Source organism: Aquarana catesbeiana, linkage group LG01, assembly GCF_042186555.1.
Source record: "Aquarana catesbeiana isolate 2022-GZ linkage group LG01, ASM4218655v1, whole genome shotgun sequence".
Classification (NCBI taxonomy): Eukaryota; Metazoa; Chordata; class Amphibia; order Anura; family Ranidae; genus Aquarana; species Aquarana catesbeiana.
In genome coordinates this window covers 288,537,198-288,559,320 of record NC_133324.1, presented here as the reverse complement: position 1 = coordinate 288,559,320, position 22,123 = coordinate 288,537,198, and the positions used below count along the sequence as shown (strand labels likewise).

The following is a 22,123-nucleotide window of genomic DNA, read 5'->3' as shown; positions in this document are numbered from 1 at the left end:
ATACCCATCTTAGGAAAAAGGATGGCTGAAGCAGTAAAACCACCTTATGGTAAAGCACCAGAACAGTTCCTTACAGGCAAGGGCAGTCAATGCCAAAGACTCTACAAGCCAAAATGGCAACCAGAAATATACCCCCTCTGTGTCAAATAGGACGAGGAATATTCTGAAGGGATTCAAAGCCAATTTCTGTAATACTGAAAAGTACCAAGTTGAGGTCCCACAGAGTCTTAAAGCAGTTGTCCAGTCTAACGTTCAAAAATTAAGCAGCTACAAAAACTGTAGCTGCTGACTTCCTACTAGGACACTCACCTGCCCCAGAATCCAGCGATTCTCCACCGCCCTTCGGTCCCTGGCACAGGCATACTGTGGGCAGCTTGCTGTGACTGACTGCTTCACAGCCAGCTGCTCAGTGCATATGAGCAAACTGCGCTGAGCCATTTGATTGGTCCTACAGCTTTCTTGGACCTGTGACATGTCCCAGAAGGCTGCGGAGGGGGTCTGAACATCCACTCTGATCGCTGAATGTCCCAAAATGGTGGGGGGAGGGGGGGGGAGGGGGGGGGGAGGAACTTCTGCTTTAACTGGTGGAACAAAACCCATGACCCCTTGTACAAAAAAGGCATGCAACGGAAAGCAATAGATCTCAGAAAGTCAAAGAAATAAATATATCATAATCAAGGCCACACACACACTAGTCAAAACCAGAGATGGGAGAAATGCCAGGATGCGTCCCACGATGTTTGCAAGGATGCAGTTCTCTAGCTTTTTAGCAAGATAGGAATGAAAATTTGCAACACCCCTGACTCTAAAGGACCCTGGCTTCCACAACCATGCCATTAAAGACAGTGAATATAAAAAGGTTGGAAGATCGTCACTCAAGAAGGGTCCATAAAAGCATCTGCCAACAAGTTTGAGGTCCTAGAAAAAAAAAAAAAAAAAAAAAAAAAAAAAGTTCTCCATGGCCAAGCCAGGGCAGTGGAATGCCTTCCACTAAAACCCTGCAAAGCACATGAGGGAGAAGCTGTAAATTAGAAAGGAATAAGTTTGGAAAAAAGATTTTAAAAAAGTGTCGTAGCATCCACTGCAAAATACTCATGGTACCCCGGTTCTGGATATGAACCTTCCCAGTTTTGCATTGAACCTGAATGCCAGAACATCTGGGGTTCCCCACCTTCTGTAGTTTCTCAAACACCTCTGGGTGAAGAACCCACCTCCCCTGGAGTTAATTGGCAGCAGAGAAAAACCACCTGCCAAAAATTTCCATGCCAGAATGTGGATAGAGGGGACAGGGCCGAGATATGAAGTTCCATCAAGACAAGAGATCCACTTCTCATCTGCATGCTTCCCTGAAGCCACTGGCATGGTCCCACAACCCTTCCAGGGAGGCCTTCCAGATGCACTGAGCAGGGCAAGACAAAATCAAACTTAATATCAAGATCTTGATTGGCAGCGACCCCTCCTGCAGTGACCAAAGTCCCCTGGATTGAGAGATTGTCCAGAACTTCACCCCAGTCCACCAGGCTGTTGTGCATTGTCAGGTCAGCTGCAGACAGCAGGGCCACAAGTTGAAAATCCACAAGTTACAGGAATCTCATGTGAAAATAATGGTATGTGTAAATAAGCATCCATCAGATCCACAGATTCTAGAATGTCGCCTTGCTGGAGGGAGGCAACTAATGACCACAGATTCCATCCAGAAAGTCTGCATCTCAAGAAACATGAACCACAGCATCAAGAATGGGGCAGGGCATTGCCATTTGGTTTCAGAACCCTGAACAGGTTTGAGTAAACACATGAAACCTTGTTTTGTGGAGCCACATAACTTTGAGATAGCCAGGTGATGGGGATCTCCTGGCATCTAGGTTCAATGTGGAGCTGGACATATTGATACCTAGAACTCCACAAGTGCTTGCAATAAAAGCTCTGGTGACACCAAGGTATCAGTTCTCCAATTTATGCCTTTACAGCTTTGGCTTGGCCTGCTTTGCAGGATTCTTGTGGAAGGTGCTCTTGTGATTCTGACCATCCCGGCCTGGCCCAGAACAAGGGATCTTGACATGGTGGGCAGACAAACCATGGACCCTTTTACAATTGAACCCACCTCCTGTTGAAAGGTCCCATCTTTTATCCTTTACAGTTGGTGGCTTAATGGCATGGCTGGAAAAGCCAGGATCTTGAGAAGCTAATCCGCTTATTCATTTTAAAGGCTAGGAAGCAGGTTCAAAGAAGATTCATCACAGGACTTAGAAGTCTTTAGTCTTTGTGAGGCTTGAGGACTTCTTCCATGTAGTATTTTGTGGGTCACATTTTGGCATTTCGCCAATCTGAAGTCGATCAGGGACTGGCCTAGCGTACAATAAGTGGTCGGATTTTTGCTTGGTGTTACTCTTCCAGAGACCAATCACTTCACATTTCTTGAAGCAAGGAGTCATTGCTCTGTGTACTGTCCCACCACTTAAGACTATTGACTTAGTGGGAACTCAATCCAAGGATATCCCCTTAGTGCTTGTGACAAGGTTATTTTTCTGGTTGCAATTACTTTGGGTCAGAGTTTAGGAATTGGCTGTTCTCACCCGATGAACACAAGGAAATGTTTGTGTTCCACTGTGACAAGGTCGTTTTACAGCCTCAGCCATCTTTAACCAACAGGTAGTTTTTGGTGGTTTGCTACAAAAAAAAAAAAAAAAAAAAACAAAAACAAACCTTGCCTAGTTGGGAGGGTTATGTTGCAGAGGGGATTTCCTGTCGTTGCCAGTATCCAATCACCCAAGTGTGGCAGCAAAACCCTACTGTAATGGATGACACGATACCCTGCCCTGTGATGTACTCACAGGATATTACAGGTAAACTAGAAATCCAATTTTTCTACAACTATAACAGAATGAAATTCTACCAACCATTCCCATTTAAGGGCACTCTTCCCACATCAGCAGAATACCCTTCTGGTGAAGCTTTTGCCCAAACACCGCCACTCCCTGCCACTAACAGAAGGCAAGCCCAGGGACCTTCAACATTGCAGTCAATCTTCTGATCCTAAAGTACTCAAATCTGCAGTGCTTTAATAATTAGATCTTTGGTCTGCTAGTGCTCGGAACTTGCTTAGCTGCACATCAGTCAAAATTGGCTTCAGAATGGGCACTTGCTTACGAAGTACTTGTTTTACCCTGGCATGAAAATAAATTCAGCTGCATGAGAAACCATGCCAAAACAGAGCCTCATGGATAAGTACTTCTGTAACATAAGAACACAAGGCGCCACTCTAAGTGCAGAATGCCATAAAATTTATTTAAACAAAATGTAAAAAGGTGGTACTCACAATGGTACATGTTAAAGAAAACATAGGTAGTGTTGCTGCTGTATCCTTGACGGTTCATAGTCCAGTTCGAGTAGTGCTAGTGTCCGGTGGACAGGCTCGGCAGTGGATGCCGTCGCTTCCTGCCGCTGGAACGCACGCTGTAACCCAGGAACCACAGCTATGAGATCTCATAGCTGTGGTTCCTGGGTTACAGCGTGCGTTCCAGCGGCAGGAAGCGACGGCATCCACCGCCGAGCCTGTCCACCGGACACTAGCACTACTCGAACCGGACTATGAACCGTCAAGGATACAGCAGCAACACTACCTATATGTTTTCTTTAACATGTACCATTGTGAGTACCACCTTTTTACATTTTGTTTAAATAAATTTTATGGCATTCTGCACTTAGAGTGGCGCCTTGTGTTCTTATGTTACAGCACCTAGAGGACTACTTCTTTCCTCCAAGCAGGGCAGCCTTCTAATGTGGTTAGTGGATTACAAAATTAACATGGACATTTCTTCAGTCTATATGGACATTTAATTTAAATTTTCGCTGAGAGATTCATGTTTATCTACCCACATTTACTATTGACATTGCTTTTATATTTTAATTTGATATTTTATTTTTAATCTTCATTTAATTCCTTATATATCTTACACTGGTATCAATCTATTACTGTGTTGGGTTCAGCGCTCACTTTTACCTGTTACATTGGATAAGTACTTCTAAATTACAAAGTTCTGTAAGCACTGTAAGTCTCTCCTAAACTTGCAGGAGATTTACTATATACGCCATCAGCGCATGCACTCTGAAGACACGGCTGCATGTGCCGTTTCTTCAGGGCCCTGTGCTGTGACCAGTGGCTCCCGCGCTGCAGGGGCTTCGGGCCAAGGTAAGCATTTCACAATGAGCTAGTAAGGCCTTTGTCTTACAAGAATCTAGATCTACCTCTTTAACCGCTTCCGGACCACCCATGTCATACTGCGGCAGGCTGTGCAAAATCACATACTTTTACATGGATTTTGTGCACGCAGTGTATGATGCGCGTGCTGCCGAAGCGCAGCTCCTGCTATGATTAGACATCAGTGGGAGCTAATCAGCGGCTGTGATGGCCGCCAATCATTTTGTGGAGAGACGGATCAGCGGTGTGACTCTAAAAAGCACACCACTGATCTGTCAGGAGTAAAAGATCGTGTTTAAGCCAAGCTGAACGTCTTTTCCTCCAGTGTATCCATCCCCCCAGTTAGAAAGCACCTCCCAGGCACACACTTAACCCTTTTAATAACCCTGGTGTTAACCCCTTCCCTGCCAGTGTCAATTATACTGTGACCGTGCATTTTCTTTTGCACTGATCATAGTATTAGGCCTCACACACGGAGGTTTTTTTTTTTTTTTTTTTTTTTTTTTTTTTTTTAAAAAAAAACACACACCCCATACCTCTGCTAGTTTCCCCTCCCAAATTACCCACAAACATTTTTACAGCTTAAAAACGTCGGTATATCGCTAATGCGCTTTTTTTAGCTTTTTTTTGGCGTGTATGAGCCCATTGAACATGGAGTGGCGTTCGTAAGCAGCAAAAAAAAAACTAAAAAAAAAAAAATCTGCTGTTAAAACATCCGTGTGTATGAGGCATTATAGGGACACTTTTTGGGGACCAGTGACACCTAGTCCAATTTGTCTGCCACAATGTCACAGTCCTGAGGGGGAGGGGGGGGGGGGGGAGGGGGAGGGAATAGCTGCCATTACTAAAGTTACATACACTCCCTAAAAATTTTGTTTGTCGACAATCATTTTTATGCAAAAACATACGCTTATTGGGATTTTACTGAAATTATGTAGCTGAATACTGACTTAAATTTAAGAAATTTAATTTATTGGGAATATTTTTTATTTGGGTACAGCGTCACACAACCACGCAATTGTCAGTTAAGCAATGCAGTTCCGTATCGCAAAAAAAAGGCCTGGACAGGAAGCGGGTAAAACCTTCTGGAGCTGAAGTAGCCGAGCACTCAGTGAAAAACTCCCCACCCCCACAAGTTACTCTGGAAAGCCTTAATTTAGAGGAAAATGCAAACATTTCATAGGCAACCTGACAAAGCAAGTTAAAGCTGTAGTAACGTACACACACACACAGTAATAGCGAAAGGTTCTAGTATGCATTGCGTACTAGCACATTAAGATTTACCTTAAAGCACTCCAGCAGCACACTGTCACCACTGACAGGGCTTCCATCTTCACCCGGTCTTTGTTCCGGGTTGACAGGCTCCATGACATTACTCCCATGCATGCACATAGGAGCATTGGCACAGCGCTCTGAAGGGACGGCATTCTGTCCCTGCAGAGTGCATGCACCGGTGACACAACATGGTTGATCTCTTAAAATCTTAAGTGCTTGCTTCACTGGCACAGGAGCACTACTGCATTTGTTGAGGCTTCAAATCTACTGACCAAGATCAAAATACTTGTCAGATCCAAGTAAGCTTGAAGACTAAACACATCAAAAGACTAGAACAGACAATGAAAATATAAGCAATTTAACCTGCTAGCCTTTCCAGTTCCTCATGAGGGGTGGACCTCAGGCTGCTGGATCGACTCCCAGAATAACTGTTACTGGAGAACCATCGGCTAAATCTGCTGGCAGTCATTGATCCTTCCCCTAGTACATCCTCAATCATCTGCAGGAAGAGAACACATACAGGTTAAGTGATTGATCATATAGAGAGTGGAACATAAGCTGCAATGGTATTACACTTACTTGTAGGTGAAGGGACCACTTTGTGGCTTTGGAATGCCAGCTTTGAACCCGAAGTCCAGCACTTAGGTTTTAAATAACCCCACAATTCACAACAGAATACTTCATATGAAAGCAATTTGTATGATAAACCACAATAGCAACAGAACTGATCATGCTGCATAACATTTAGGATATGGACTACCAAACTCAAAATAGCACTGAGCCACCAAGAATTTCTGAATTAACATGAGCCAAACCTGTCAGTTTAGGCCACTTCAGCCAGCTAAACGAGACAGCTTATAGATTCACAAATGATACCCCCAAATTAGGGCAGAAATATTGCACATTAAACATCCTGTATAAATAAAACTCAGAAAAAAAAAAAAAAAAAAAAAGGGAAAAGCAGTTCTGTTTCAGTGATATATCAAGCCAGGTAAAGTCAGACACCTTCTGCATGCAAAGCTGTGACTACCCATCACCAGTGTAAAACAAAAGATAGGCAATAAGTAAAGGAACTTTACAGGTTGCATGCCAAGACATGAGTCTTAAGATACCCAAAGATTTGGTGCTTTTAGAGATACAAGGTGGGGCATTACACCACAGCACTTACCGATGCCAAGCCAGGGACAGACTTGTCCAGGTTAAAGAACTCATTGAAGTCAAACTCCCCTGGAGCTGGTTGTGGGAGAACAGCCTCTTGAGGCACTTCCTGGTCAGCTGTTTCTCTTTGAATAGGAACTTCTTCTTCCTCCAAGATGCCACCATTACATTCAATTCCTGAGAAAGAGGCCATGAAATAATGAACCTTATACAGGCCAGAAAAGCAGATGACACGCTAACCAAAACGGAGATGAAATCAAAACAGTTCTCTCAGAGGCGTTCTATTGGATTTATAAAAAATGAATGTCGCCTTAGATCTAGTCTAGTTTTAAATGTTAGATATCGCTACCAACAAGATTTCAGTTCCTTGACCTTTACATTTGTTGATTTTAGGGGAAAAAAAAAAAAAAAAAACAGCATCTTATATAGAGTTCTAATAATAATCAAAACCCAAAGCAGGCATGTGCTTACCAGTTAGGAAATACCATGACTCATTACTCAAACACTTTGGATTGGAGGTGTTAGAGAGGGAAAAAAAAAAAAAAAGGGGATGACAGAGTGGATGTTAAGGAAACTCTAGGCTAAAAACTAAGCATATTGCCCTGGAAACAAGTCATAGCAAACTGCTCCCCCCTCCATATGACCACCAATCCACTGAACACTTGGGACCCAGTATGACATGCCATAATTGTCTATTGCCTCAGACTCTTTAGGACGACATCAAGGGAAGAAGTTTAAAAACCCAAGGGTCCAGAGTACATAGCACATGTCCCTGTTAAAAATCTGTGAAGGGGTTGAGAAGCCTTTTAATAAGGCTTAAATGTTTGGCAAGTTTTTAAACCCAGGGCAACCAGTCTTTTTGCCCACAACTGTCCCCTCATTGTACAAAATACTCCTAGTGGCTGCAAGTTAAGCCCATCCCCTTGACACACTACTTGGTTCTCTGGGAACAGAATGGTCTCACACCCTGTTTGAGGAGCATCTACTCAAAATTCTTCTAACATTACCTCCAATACCACCATTTTAAGCATTGAGTGCAGTGGTATAAAGACAAAGGTTCACACACCGAAATCCCATCAACCCAAACACTGCCACGCCACCCTTCCACCAGGCCCCTGGGTCCTCCAATTTCCTCAAGAAACCTTGGCTTGCACCCAAATATTAATCTTTGCTACCCAAGCTTTTGACAGCTACAGAAATCCCAACCCCAGAATACTGAAAAGCTCCTGGTCCACCCTCAGTGGCGGAATAGATACCAAGTGGTGGGGGTGCAAAATGTTCACTTTTGGGTTTAAAACCACTGTAGAGGTTCAGGTACTGTTCCAAATGCCCACTTGGGAGGTTATGCTGAAAAGCAAAAAAAGTGTCACCTGAGTGAAATTGTGTTTGCCAAAAACTGCTTAAGGTCATGAAGAGGATTGTCACTGTACAAGAGTTAAGGAAAAAAAAAAAAAAAAAACCACTTAAAATGCTCTGTATTAGAAAAAGGTGCACACATTAAATACTCTTTCTAAAGTCTATTGGCAAACTGACATTAAAAAGCAGTAATAAACCCAAAAGCAATTTTATTGCAGCTTATCAAAGCTTAGATGTGATAGCTGCATTAGTTTCCTTCATCTCGGCTGTTTTCATCTGGTAATTCAGCCAGTAAGTCTTCACAGCAGAAACTCTCCAGCAGAGTACATCAGTTTACATGGATGAGACAAATCCCTAACACTGGCAGGGGCAAATCAAATGATCACCATTTATTCATAAAAATAAATAATCTTATACCAAAAAGGGAAAATAAAATAAAGCGTTTAACCAACAAATCTTACAGGTGGAACATGTAATGTTCCCGCAAAGGGGGTGGGGGGAAATAGTGGTAGTTCGATTTTTTTTTATGTCACAGTATTACTGCTAAGGTCTAGAACACAAAATTTCAGGAACCCACCCACCCCCACACACGAAGTGTTCATGTTAGGGGGCAAAAAACAAAAAAAAAAAAAAAAATTTTTGGTAAAATATAAAAGATGACGTTGCACTGAGTAAACAGATACCCAACATGTCAAACCTTAACCACTAGCCGATCAGCCGCCGCAGTTATACTGTGGCAGGTTGGCACGGCTGCGCAAATCGCTGTAGCTGTAAGTCGCTCCTTTAAAAAGTCACAGCAGGTGAATGTGCCCACCGCATGTCCCCGGAGCCGATGTTGAGGGGTTAACAGTTAACCACTTGATTGCCCCCTAGGGTTAACCCCATCCCTGCCAGTGACACTTATACAGTAATCAATGGCTATTTTAGCTCTGATCACTGTATAAAATGTCAACGGTCCCAAAATAGCGTCAAAAGTGCCCTGTCTGCCGCAGTCCTGAAAAAAATAAATAATCGCACTGCATTACATACTTGCCAGGCCTTGACAGCCGGAAAATTGTCAGACCTGGAAAGGAAGTCGCGTCACTAGAAGGGGAGGTTAGCAGACGTGTGTCCACTCTCCTCCCCCGCTACGCCAGACTAGCAAAGTGTGGGGAGAATTCAAGCAGCAGCCCAGGCACCAGGTCTAAACTTCTGGTCGCAATGGTGACCTGGCACTTGGGGTTTGTCGAGCCCTGCTGTAATGGATTATAAAGTGTGATCAGAGTATGGCTTCAATTTATTGGTTCTAAATCTGCCAATACATTTATCACTACCCTCCCCCCCAGACCGACAATGCTGCTGTACCTAGTATACGTACTCCTTCAGAGTTGTGTCCCACTAATACAGGTGGTGCATGGCAGTAGTTCTCAAACCTGTCCTCAAGTACCCCAACAGGCCAGGTTTTGTGAATTTTTATTAAATAAAATAGCGGTCCAAGATACCAAGCCATTGACCGATTTAAAGTACCTGTGCAAGATAAGGAAAACCTACAGATGTGGCCTGTTGGGGGTACTTTGGGGACAGGGTTGGGAATCACCAGGTGAAAAACAGGGGGACACAAAACAAAGAAAGTTGATGCAACCACCATATCAAAAAGGTAAGCCGCAATTTTTTTTTTGCTTTGGATATCACTTTAAGAGCCATGCATAGAACATTATACTACTCTAAGGCAGCAGAAAAAGCTGTTACTTGCCTTCCTTTACAGAAGATGTTCTTTTGCGTGTTCTTTTTCTTCCCTTCTGATCTTCTTCCAGAATTCTCTCATCAAAGCCAGTGAGCTCTATGGTCTCAGACTGGCTAGTAGGACCACCAGAGAACCATTCGGGCTCCTCTTCGGTATAGGAATCATTTCTCTTGCGCTCACCAAAAACTCTCTTGCTATCACCATATTCTCTCTAATGTGAAAAAAAATATATAAATGTGATGGAGATAATGGTTTCCTTTACCCCCCCATTAAGGTACAGTGAATATAAAAAGTCTACACACAGTTAAAATGTCAGTTTTCTGTGATGGAGAAAAAAACAAAAAAAACTTTAATCTTCTGGTTAAGCCATTCCTTTGATTTGGATGTATGCTTTGGGTCGTTGTCATACTGAAAGATGAAGCGCCTCTTCAGCTTTCAAGCAGAAGCCTGAAGGTGTTGTGCCAATATTGACTGGTATTTGGAACTGTTCATTATCCACTCTACCTTGACTAAGGCCCCTGTGCCAGCTGAAGAAAAAAAAAAAAACACCCAAACACATGATGCTGCCACCACCACCATGCTTCACTGTGGGTATGGTGTGATGTGCAGTGTTTTTTTGCACCTTCTGGAATTATGAACAAAAAGTTCAACCTTGGTTTCATCAGACCAGAACACATTTTCCCACATGCTTTTGGGAGACTTCAGATGCGTTTCTGCAAAATTTAGCCAGGCCTAGATGTTTTCTTCGTAAGAAAGGCTTCTGTCTTGGCACTCTACCCCATACACATGAAATTGTCACATGTATCAACACAGCCAGTACTTGCCAGATATTCCTGCAGCTCCTTTAATGTTGCTATAGGCCTCTTGGCAGCCTCCCTGACCAGTTTTCTTCTTGTCTTTTCCCATTAACTTTGGGAGGGATGTTCAGTTCTTTTTAATGTCACTGTTGTGACACATTTTCTCCACTTAATGAGGACTGTCTTCACTGTGATCCATGGTATCTCTAATGACTCGGAAATTGTTTTGTACCCTTCTCCTGACCGATACATATTAATGAGATACCTCTGATGCTTTGGAAGCTCTCTTACTGACCATGGCTTGTAGGATGTGACTAAGAAAAATGTCAGAAAAGACCCACTAGAACAGCTCAATTTTATTTGGGGTTAATCAGAGGCACTTTAAAATGGTGGCAGATGTGTACTGACTCCTATTAAACATGAGTTTGAATGGTATTGCTTAATTCTGAACACAGCTACATCCCCAGTTATAAAAGGGTGTGCACACTTATGCAACCGCATTATTTTAGTTTTTACTCCACAAGATTTGTTCGTTTTTCAATTGAGTTGTACAGTTTAAGAGTTAAAGTTTTGAAATGATTTATCTTGGTTTTTTTTTTTTTACATCACAGAAACCTGACATTTTACCAGGGGTGTGTAGACTTTACAGCCACGAGTGCTTGAACCGGATTTTTTTTTTCTCCTACACACACACACACACACCAGTCCCACACTTCCTGTATATATTTGTTTAATGATAAGAAAAATGAGGGGGAATAACTGCGCTACAGTGAAATACATAAACAACAATTATAGCCACGATTCAGCTATGTAACACAAACAGTGAAATTAAATAAGAAAAAAAGGGGGGTTGAATCGCGCTAAAACAGATTGCTGATCATACACATCAAACCAAATATTTAGAACTAAGTGAAGAGTTCCCCTTTAGTGTATACATAATATACAAAACACGTCAAATGAATAATCAATCCAAAAATAAAATGTTCAAAGTGATAATAAAAAGTCCATGTATAAAAAATAAATCACCCAAGTGATATGAAAGCATCTTAAAAAAGTTCCAAAAAACAAATTCTTGCTGTGAGAAGAAAAAAGCGTGCTTGCTCCACCACTGTGAAATTAGACTGGCCGCTTAACAGAAACTCATGATTTCCCGTTAGAGGATCAGAGAAAGCCGTTTGTTAATACTGCTTCGAACCATGACCAATGGATCAGAGACCTTATACCGAGATGGGACATCAAAGACTGCAGGGTCAGGCTAAAGATGTTCACACTGACAGGTACTCAGACATCAGCCCACAGCATTGCAGATATGGTCATAGAAGGAAAAAAAGGCTCCATATAGTGTAAAATCATTGACTTTATTGGATAAGTAAAAAGTTAAACCCACATGTTAGTAGGCATGTAGTGTAGTCTGGAGCGCCGGCCGGAAGCTCACAGACAGCCCGTCTGGAAACAGCAGCAATGGGAGGCAACGAGAACATTGCTGCTGGGCAGAGCGACGTGTTCTCGTCACCTCCCATTGCTGCTGTTTCCAGTAGACGGGCTGTCTGTGAGCTTCCGGCCGGCGCTCCAGACTACACTACATGCCTACTATTGTCTACTAACATGCGAGTTTAACTTTTTACTTAACCAATAAAGTCAATGATTTTACACTATAAGTAAAAAGTTAAACTCGCAGGTTAGTAGACAATAGTAGGCATGTAGTGTAGTCTGGAGCGCCGGCCGGAAGCTCACAGACAGCCCATTTTTTATACATGGACTTTTAGTATCACTTTGAACATTTTATTTTTGGATTGATTATTCATTTGACATGTGTTTTGTATATTATGTATACACTAAAGGGGAACTCTTCACTTAGTTCTAAATATTTGGTTTGGTGATGATGTGTATGATCACCAATCTGTTTTAGCGCGATTCAACCCCCCTTTTTTCTTGTTTAATGATAGAAAGAATGCAACAGTAGTGGTGGCAAAACAAAAGCCAAGCTAGCAAAAACCTCTGCCAAGTCACCAAGAGATACAAAAAGCGTGAGTAACTTAGCCTACCAAACTTCTACCAGTAACTCAAAAAATTGCCTGAACTGGCCCTTTCACAGAGAAAACACAAACCAATAGTTCTTACCCTGAAGCGCTTATCTTTGTACTCCTTTTCTCTTGTCTCACGAGGTTCTCTTAGATCTCGTTCAAACCCTCTAGCAGCTATGATTCTGCCACTGCCAATTCTTCGCCCACCAATAAGTCGTAAGCTTTCATTTTCCTTGTTATCCAAGGGACTTCCAGATCGGCGTGAACCGACAGCTGCAGTAACGTGGCAACCACCCCCAAAGCTCCGCCGTTGCGGACTGAGGACCACATCAAGGTCATCTTCCTTTACTCGTTCTCTTGGGTCTGCAAAATGTAGACAGATCATTACTTATCTGTTTAGAATTCATCAGAAGAAGCCAGAGAAAGCCCAACATTTTACCTGCTATTCGACGTTTTAGAGAACCTCTTTCTGCTTCAGTGTCTTTTCTTGAAGAGTCAACAGGTGAGCTGCGTCCGGAATTTGGGTATAGAGACGCATGCCATTTTTCAGGGTCCCAAATACCATCACTGTCAAAGAAGGCCATACAGGTCTCAAACTATAAAGTCAAACTTTAAACCATATAGTCAACTTAAGCACACATTCAGTGTTACACACACCTGTCATATTTGTCAAGTAAACAAGATGGTCTCTGTCTAGAGTGTGGTAGCTCCTTGATGTCCAGAAGTTCTTCCTGTTAACGTAGACAGTTGGCATGTTTAAAAGCAAAAACTGACAAACACAAAAATAACCCAACTTTAACCGCCACCCCCCCCCCCCCCCCCAAAAAAAAAAAAAAAAAAACCCACAAACACACCCCAAAGCATTTTACCAAGTAAACCCAAGTCATCTTGGTCATAGCAGCTGAATGTGTACAGAACAGCCACAGATTTGCTTAATAGTTAATATATTTGAAATACCTTTGAGTATCTGTGATGGGATTTGCTTCGAGGGGCCTTCTTGAGGTTACCAAAAGAATCTCTTATGTCTGGGTCCTCCTTGTGATCCATTCCAACAAGCCCAGATATCCACAACAAACCTAATAATGGAGAAATTGGTTAGGTAGCCTCAGCAGCAGATGTTTAATAGGCTAACCTGGGACAACTGTGTGAGCAGCCATACTATGAGTTGAGGCAACGTCACCCAATAAACCCCATTTTCTTTTAAAAATTACCATCAGATGACTGTAGCAAGTAAAGTATTACATACATGAAACATATGCGCAGGGACAAAAAAAAAAAAAAAAAAACACAAACACAGGCCAATTAGAACAGAGTTCTAAAAGAAGGTTACAGTTAACAAGCAGCTGAATCAGTGGCAGAGGTTTAAAAGAAGCATGGTCAAAGCTTTAAACCATAAGTCGGTCTCTTGTGGGTCACAGGAGTACATTTGCTTTTTGTACTCCTGTGAACCATAGTCCGCTTATAGAAGGCTTCTGCCCACCATGACCTCATGGGGCAGGCCTGCACAAGGCTTAGGAAGCATCCCAAAAATATTGGGGAGAGAGCGCTTCTCCGACAGGGCACTTAGGAGCGCCGCTGAGGGACCCCAGAAGAGGAGGTTTGGGCCACTCTGTGCCAAACCAACTGCACAGAGGAGGCAAGTATGATTTTTTTTTTTTTTAATAAAAAAAGACCTTTAGTTATCCTTCAAAGTGGATCTTCACACTTTCAATGAATTTGCCTTCTCGTCCATCCCAACCGCCCCCCCCCCCCCCTCCACCTCAAATATATCAGTCTCCGCCTACTTGCTTTTTTTTTGGATTAAAGTGATTGTAAAGTCAGAAGGTTTTTCTATCTCAATGCATGCTATGCATTAAGATACAAACAAACCACAACCCCCAAGCCCCTCTAATACTTACCTGAGCCTGTCTGCATCCAGCGATGTCCACAAGTACAGCAGCGGTGCCATTGGCTCAGCTGCCCCCATAGCAAGCTGCTTGCTGTGGGGTCACTCACAGAAGGGACAGGCCAGGAGCACCAAAGAGAGTGAAGAGGAGGATCTAGGCTGCCCTGTGCAAAACCACTGCACAGGGCAGTTAATATATCAGGTTTGTTATTTTTATAGAATAGGACCACAGTCCAGGGTTCCAGTGAGCACTAAAGGGGCAGAGCAGAGACAGTTACTGACAGAACAGCCATCGGTGGTCTTTGATCGCTCTTTTCTCAGTCTTAGAAGACTACAGCATTGGACTGATGCTGCATTCACCTAGGCGAGTATCTTTTATAGAATACCAAAACTTCTTTTAAAGTTTAATTAACCATATCGCACATACAGCCATGCATTAATCTCAGAGGGTAATAGGTTACTTCCAATATACAAAAGTTTCTAAATGGCTCATGAAAATTTTTTTTTTTTACTGTAATCGTTATACTTATCTGTATCTGCTCTGTGCAATGATATTGCACAAAGCAGCTTAACCTCCTCTGCCTTTACAACCACTTTAAGCTGAACCTCAAAAAAAAAAAAAAAAAAAAAGTGTTCCCTTGCTATGCAGAACGGTTAACTGCTCATTTAGTCTAGGGGCTAAAACGCTTTCCTTTACACCATCCTCTGCTGACTCAGTGCTCTTTTCTGCTCCAACAGTGGACTGTACCTGTGTCCTTGCGGTATTGATAAAACAGACCGCCGCACCACACGTGCAGGGGAGAAGAGGCTGCAGGGACCAGTCAAGCAGCACAGATTAGCCTGCTGGAACAGAGGATCAGGTAAAGTAAAAGTACTTTCCTAGTTTCCCCAAACATGAATGAGCAGTCAATCCATGCAGAGTAGGTGTAACCCCACTGAAGGAGGACTGTTCTGGGTACACTTGTAACCAAGTCATTTAAAACTGGTCGTTTGTCCCAGTTTCCTCAAGCAGACTCAGCCAGGAGACAGTCAGCTATAACAGATTTTACCCCAGTCAAATCACTATCCTTTTTACCCCCAAGAAAACAGGTGCCTGCAAACTTTCAAGTACAATTAAATCAGAATTTGCAGTCAGCAGCCACTCATGCATGACCACATCCAACACAGAGGGTTGTTCTGACTGGTGAAATGAACCCCCAAGCCCTGAGAATGAAGGCAAAGTACCCCTGCATATGTCCTCCAGAATCCCAGAGTGCCAATACAGTCCTGCCTAAACAAAAAGCCAAGGCATGCTTCGAATACCCAAGCTACAACAAAATGTTAGCATCCATGGAGCCACGAACTGGAAAACCTCAATAGGGGGGGGGGGGGCTGGAAACACATCTTCCAAATTAAAAACCAAGAGAACGATGTGCATCATCCATCATTACACACCACAGACGAAATGCCACCTCCAGCAAAAACGACCCCAAAACCGTGAGCCTCCCATGTGTAAGGAAGCTACCAGTTGAGAGGCGATGGATATGAAAGTGTCTTAACCACTTCGCATCCAGGCCATTTCTGACACTTCGCTCCTACATGTCAAAAATCATCATTTCTTTGCTAGTGAGTAAATAGATACCTAACACGTCACGCTTCAAAATTGCACACACTCGTGGAATGGCACCAAACTTTGGTACTTAAAAATCCCCATAGGCGACGCTTTAAAATTTTTTACTGGTTACATGTTTTGAGTTACATAGGAGGTCTAGGGACAAAATTATTGCTCTCGCTCTAACGTTCGCGGCGATACCTCACATGTGTGGTTTGAACACAGTTTTCTAATGTGGGCGGGACTTACGTATGCATTCGCTTCTGCGTGCGAGCTCACGGGGACAGGGGCGCTTTAAAATTTTTTTATTTTTTTTTTATTGTTAATTTTACTTAAAATTTTTTATTTTGACACTTTAAAAAAAAAATGTTTTTGATCACTTTTATTCCTATTACAAGGAATGTAAACATCCCTTGTAATAGGAATAGGACATGACAGGTGCTCTTAATAGTGAGATATGGGGTCAATAAGACCCCCCATCTCACCACTAGGCTGGGAAGCCAAAAAAAAAAAAAACCACACAAACAAAAAAACGATCACCGCTTCCCAGCCGAAGCGGCGCCGTTTTTTTTAATGCAGAGGCCGGGCGTGATGTCATAACATCGCACCCGGCCTCCGAACGATCATAGAGACTCCGGCGACCATCTGGTCCGCCGGAAATCTCTATGATCTACATCCGGCGCATCCGCTATTCGACTCACCGATCGCTGAGGTGAGTCGGTAGAAGCACCGGAGGGCGGTGGGACGTCCCCTCTCGCCGCCCGTAAGAACGATCAAGCGGCGGAACAGCCGCTATGATCATTCTTGTGGTGTACGGAATCGCCGGCTGAAAATGCCGGTATCTGAATAATGTCTGTAGCCTCAGGCATCATTCAGATATAACCCCCGAAAGTCGAGGCCGTCTTATGACGGCCTCCGGATGTCAAGAGGTTAAAGTGGATGTAAATCCGCACAAATACCAAGTAAAGTGAATGACCTCAGATGATACAAATCCTCCTACACAAGTTTTACATGTATATTTGCTGTCTTCAGCTTTATATACCGTTTAGAAAAGTACACATTAGATTTTTCACTTTCTCGTCCAGCAGTGTAGTGTTGGATTACACTGGGAGACAGCCAATTGTGGAGTGGGGCGTGTGCCTTTCCTCCATAGGCAGAGACTTTCAGAGCTGTCCTGCGAGTAAAGCAGCTTTCTGCTTTATAGTACCCGCCCTAACACAAAATTCAGCCTGGTTTTATGTGTCGGAGAACTTGTCAGAAGTTATCATGCCAACAGAAGAATGGAGCAGGAGAAAGCCACAGGACTTAGTGTGTTGGAGAGATAAGAAAACACTGCAGATATATGTGCCCAACTCAAATTTTGTGAATCAGGTTTACATCCACTTTAAACAGGAAGCAGTATAAGTGCAACCAAGACTCAATTTTGTGGCATCATACAACACAAGGAAAACACATACAAGTAATCTGACAGGGGAATTCTGTGGCAGAAGACTATACAACAGAGGCCACCCTTAGGAGGGGGAACTGGTTTGCCCAAGGACTGAACTATCGGAAAAAGCATATGTGAGCTAGACTAAAAATGCTATCCAGCACAGAAAGCAGATGGTCTTTCCCGATACAGAAAAGAAACAAATTTCTTCCTAAAGATGAAGGTACAGCAGTCCACAGATTACATCCAGTGAAGTCTGAGCCAGTAGATCTGCCTAAAGTGGGTTCTCAAAGTAGAGGGACCACCTCTACTGGAAAACAGAGGTCAGCCCAGGAGAGGATACCCTGAAGAAGTGACCAGTATTTCTCCCAGCTGTCTTAAGGATGAGAAGATACACCAGGAAACAGTTCATAGAGGCAGGCAGCATACTAGATTGCTTCAGAAACATGTAACAGCAGTAAAACAGTCCAAGAAGACCTGAGAAAAGAAGAAAACAGGGGCCATCTCCTGTGTGAAGGATCCTCAGACATGAAGATTATCACGCAAGGGAAGAGAGGCTTCCCTTTCTAACTGAAGACAAGGGGTCTGAAGGAAGGGAAGTTGTAAAAATAAAAATTCCTACTTTGTAAAACCATCATCCATTTAGTATCAGGAAAAAAAAAAAAACCACACATGGCCACAATAAAAACCCCTGCTTCTAGAAACATCAGATGCTATATCAAAACAATGTGAAAAAAAAAAAAATTACAAAACCCCTTTGAAGAGGAGTTGCACCTCCATTATAGTTTAGCCCACTAGCTTAGTGTTTTGGGGTAGTCCAAACTATCAAAGTTCTAGGGTGCTTACCACAGATGAAGAACTGAACTCAGCTGACTATTCCGTTAACCTCCTGAATGCTCTGGTTTCCCATGGAATACTCCAAGATGGTCTGATGCCACCATAGTGGCAGAGCAGACCCCTGCAGGGCCAAATGTTGGATGCCTATACCCAACTGAAGCTCCAAACAACTGACCCACAAGCTCAACTAAGGAGAGATCTCCCTTTGTGGCAGATTTTTTATTTATGTTTTTATCTAAACAGAGGAGACCCCCCCCCCTCCCCCCATTTTGTCAAGGTCTGACACCTAAATAGAGACAGCCATAGCGTGACAATAGGGAGGAGGAGGAGGGAGGGAGAGAGGAAGGGAGGAGAGCAGCTGCTACTGTGCTAAATTCCCAGGAGCATGTAAACAGCTGACAAAACAGCATAAGTCAAAACAGGAGAAAGATGGGGGGGGTCCCAACAATATTGGCAGTATATCACTGCAGGGAAGACTGTAGCCCTTCCCAGAGGGGGCTCCCCCTCTCCTGCCGCCAAGTGATTTTGTGGCGAATCCGCCGCAGAGACCACTTATCTTGAAGCGGACCGCCCGCCGAAGAAGAGGATACCGGGGTTATGGCAGCTAGCTGCTGCCATAACAACGATACCCCTCTTCAAAATACTGACGTATAATGACGGTGAAAAACAATTCCAAATGAATGTGTACTACCACAGGGTGACACTGTGGGTACACAGGCAGCAGTGTGCCAGTGTCCTAAAGGGGCATATAGATACTAGAAAAACTATGAAGTGGACTTTATAGGCACACAAGTAGACTTTCTAAAAAATGATAAGGTTGATTTATTGGGTACAAAATTTATATAATACAAACAATACAAGGCATATAAAATGCTATAGGATTAATATTGTACATTCTGAACATAACCTTAGCCCCACTTCATACAATATGTAGAACTGGTAGTATAATAGTATGGAAATTGAGATTCGCGTGATGGCGATTTTGTTGAAGGTGTAAGCAAACAGGCTTGTGGGTCCGGGTAAACAATCTTAATTGCTTCAGGAGCATAGGCAATTCATGCGATATTAAGACGCAGCATAGAAGATGTTAGGAATAGCTAGCAAGCACGGTTTTCTGAGTCTATCTAGAGACCACAAGTTATATAGTAGCACGGTACTGGCAAGTAGGAGAGACTAGTTGGTAGCCTAGTATAAGTGTAGTATGTAGGCAAAACAGAAACCAGCAGCTTAGGAGGTAAACACCTCTCAACAAGCCAGATCGTGGACGCAGTGTTTGCAGCTTGATAGCCGGTCAGCATATGCCTTTACTCGTATTTATTGTTTGTATTATATAAAATTTTGTACCCAATAAATCAACCTTTTCTAGTATGACGGTGGGCAGTCCGGAAGTGGTTAAGCTTTGACAAAAAAACCTGGAAGCTGGTTGGTATCCATTCAGAGCTGCTCCAGATTTTGTATTTACAGTTTTAGTAAATCTTCCCCACTGCCCTTGGTTCTCCAAAGCACAGTCCATGTAGCCTTCCTTTTGGCAAGCCAAACAATTTGGATAAGCTAGTCCTCCTGTTCCCCAGACAACTAGAGAACAAGATTAGCTGTAAAAAATATATTAGTGTAGAGACTGCACAGGCATAACCATCACCTAGAACAGTGTTTCTCAACTCCAGTCCTCAAGGTGCCCCAACAGGTCAAGTATTCAGGATTTCCCTCTGATGAAACAGCTGTGGTAATTACTAAAGCCCCGTACACACAATCCGAAAAATTCCGCATTTGAATTGATCGTACGATAATCGGAACGTTAGTACAGAGCTTTCGAGAGCCGATCAGGACAGTTCATCCGATATTATTCTATCGGACATGCACGGAAATTTTTCGTACGATGCCAGATCGTACGATTTGCGTTTAATTAGTACACCCATCGTTCGAAAATGCAATACAAATGCATTAGAACACATCCGAATTTTTATGCTGTCGTACGGGAATTTGTGACTTTAGTAAACTCAGATTCGATGCGAGATTAGCATGAAAAAAAAAAAAAAAAAAAAACGATCATTCGTCCGATAATCGGATCGTGTGTACCGGGCATTAGGCAGTGCAACCAATCAAATCACCTGTGCAAAATAATGGGAATCCTGAAAACAGGACCTGTTGGGGTGCCTTGAGGACTGGAGTTGAGAAACACTGACCTTGAACACTAGCAAAAAAAAAAAAAAAAAAAACACTCCAAGCTAAGACTAAAAAGGAATGTCCTGTCTTTGACGCCATCCATTCACTTAAAAGGTGAAAACATAACCCCCTCATAATGGATATAAGGAACCTGTGTCCTGAGAAGCACAATATAAAAAAAAAAAACAAAAAACAGCAAAACACCAACCCTGTCTCACACTTAAGTCTGTACACTAGGTCCTGATAATACATCAGTGTGATGCGTTCTGGGTCATGCACGGCTGTCAGATTGGAAGCAGCATCCATGCAGCAACTGTTTCCCAGCAGACAGCTATGGGACTGGCATGCAAGTAACACCTGTGCATCCCCCTGCTGGTAAAGCACAGGCCTGCACAGGACACAGATGTAAACATCCCAGTTGATTGAGGCCTAACAGCATCACAAACTTGCTTGAGAAAGACCCCCAATGAATTCTAAACAATCTCAGAAGCATTCAAAACAGATGCCATCAACACAAGCCCAAAGCCGGCCAACACAGGCCTTAGTTTTCGCTGTACACCACTTTGAAGAGACTACACTTCTCTTCCTGTCCTGAGGAGACAAAACAGCACAAAGGGTCTCCCAAACCCCTTCATGGAGCCAGTAGAGGGGTCATAATTGGAAGCCTTACTATCGCCACATGCTCTGGTGACTGTGGTATTCCCCCATCATTGGGGGGGGGGGGTAGTCTGCAGGACAAAGAAGATTGGTCTCACTAACACAGACATTTAAAAACCAAAACAGAAGTTCCAAGCCTTCAATATCTAAAACTAGAAAAATAAAATAAAGTGGTCTATAGCTACTCTTGCACACCTTGGTCTTTACAAAGCCCTGTAAAGCAGTACAGCCATTCACTTTAATAGGCTCTATAGTGGCCATTCACTGACCAGTCAACAAGTACAGTGGAGGGACTGAGGAGCCACCTGCCTCACACATAGCACCACACAAAGTCATCACGAAGCACGCTCACCAGGCCCAGAAAAACGTTTCTAGTAACGCAGTCAGCCAACAGACCCAAACCAACCGCCAGACACCCCCCAAAGTCCCCAGAAACATGGACGGGCACAGTCCCAAGCACCTGCCTCACGCTCATCCCTCTAACCCCCTACACACAACTACCCTCTTACCTGAATACACCCCCGCTCCTTCCCGGTTCCCCCCTCCCTCTAATACCCCCCGCCGCGTACGGACGCCGCTTACGCACGGCACGCAGTGTACGCACACAACGCACGGCACGTACCGGCCCCGCGGCTCCCCCCCTCCTCGCCGGTCTGCTCTCCGCTGGGAGCTTCGGGGCCTTCGCTGGCTTCTGCCTCCCGCCGCGCCGATCCGGGATAGCCAGCAACCGTTCCAGTCAGGCACCGAAAATTGGCTACGTCAAAAAAGGACCTCGGACGTCCTACGTCACTCGTTGACGCTGGAGAGGGCGTGTCAGCCAGACGCTTAACCCTTAATTAGCAGGGGGAAATGGCGTGGGTCACGTGATGCTGTGATGATGCTTGGTTTAAAAGTGAAAGTGAGGTCATCAGACATGACTGGGCAGTACGATATCCTGGAAAAAAAAAAACGTCCTGTAATGCCCTGTACACACGCTAGGATTTTCCAACAACAAAATCCATGTTTTTTTTTTCTGATGGATGTTAGCTCA

At 43.5% G+C, this 22,123-nt stretch overlaps 1 protein-coding gene across 3 annotated transcripts in view; it reads right to left on the bottom strand.

Annotated features, from left to right (window-relative positions):
- Positions 1 to 21,916, bottom strand: part of EIF4ENIF1 (eukaryotic translation initiation factor 4E nuclear import factor 1) — a 59,850-nt gene extending 37,934 nt beyond the window's left edge. For 2 of the 3 annotated variants that reach the window (XM_073629265.1, XM_073629268.1), the window contains exons 1-8: positions 21,716 to 21,916; positions 13,489 to 13,607; positions 13,189 to 13,262; positions 12,971 to 13,098; positions 12,629 to 12,894; positions 9,720 to 9,921; positions 6,642 to 6,808; positions 5,837 to 5,972 (exon numbers count right to left, since the gene is read on the bottom strand). In XM_073629265.1, the coding sequence (XP_073485366.1) occupies positions 5,837 to 5,972; positions 6,642 to 6,808; positions 9,720 to 9,921; positions 12,629 to 12,894; positions 12,971 to 13,098; positions 13,189 to 13,262; positions 13,489 to 13,578 (1,063 nt within the window). In that variant the 5' untranslated portion in view covers positions 13,579 to 13,607; positions 21,716 to 21,916. Of the gene's footprint in view, positions 1 to 5,836; positions 5,973 to 6,641; positions 6,809 to 9,719; positions 9,922 to 12,628; positions 12,895 to 12,970; positions 13,099 to 13,188; positions 13,263 to 13,488; positions 13,608 to 21,602; positions 21,650 to 21,715 lie in introns of those variants that run through there. The other variant, XM_073629267.1, reaches the window with a different exon arrangement.
- Between the last annotated feature and the right edge of the window lie 207 nt (positions 21,917 to 22,123).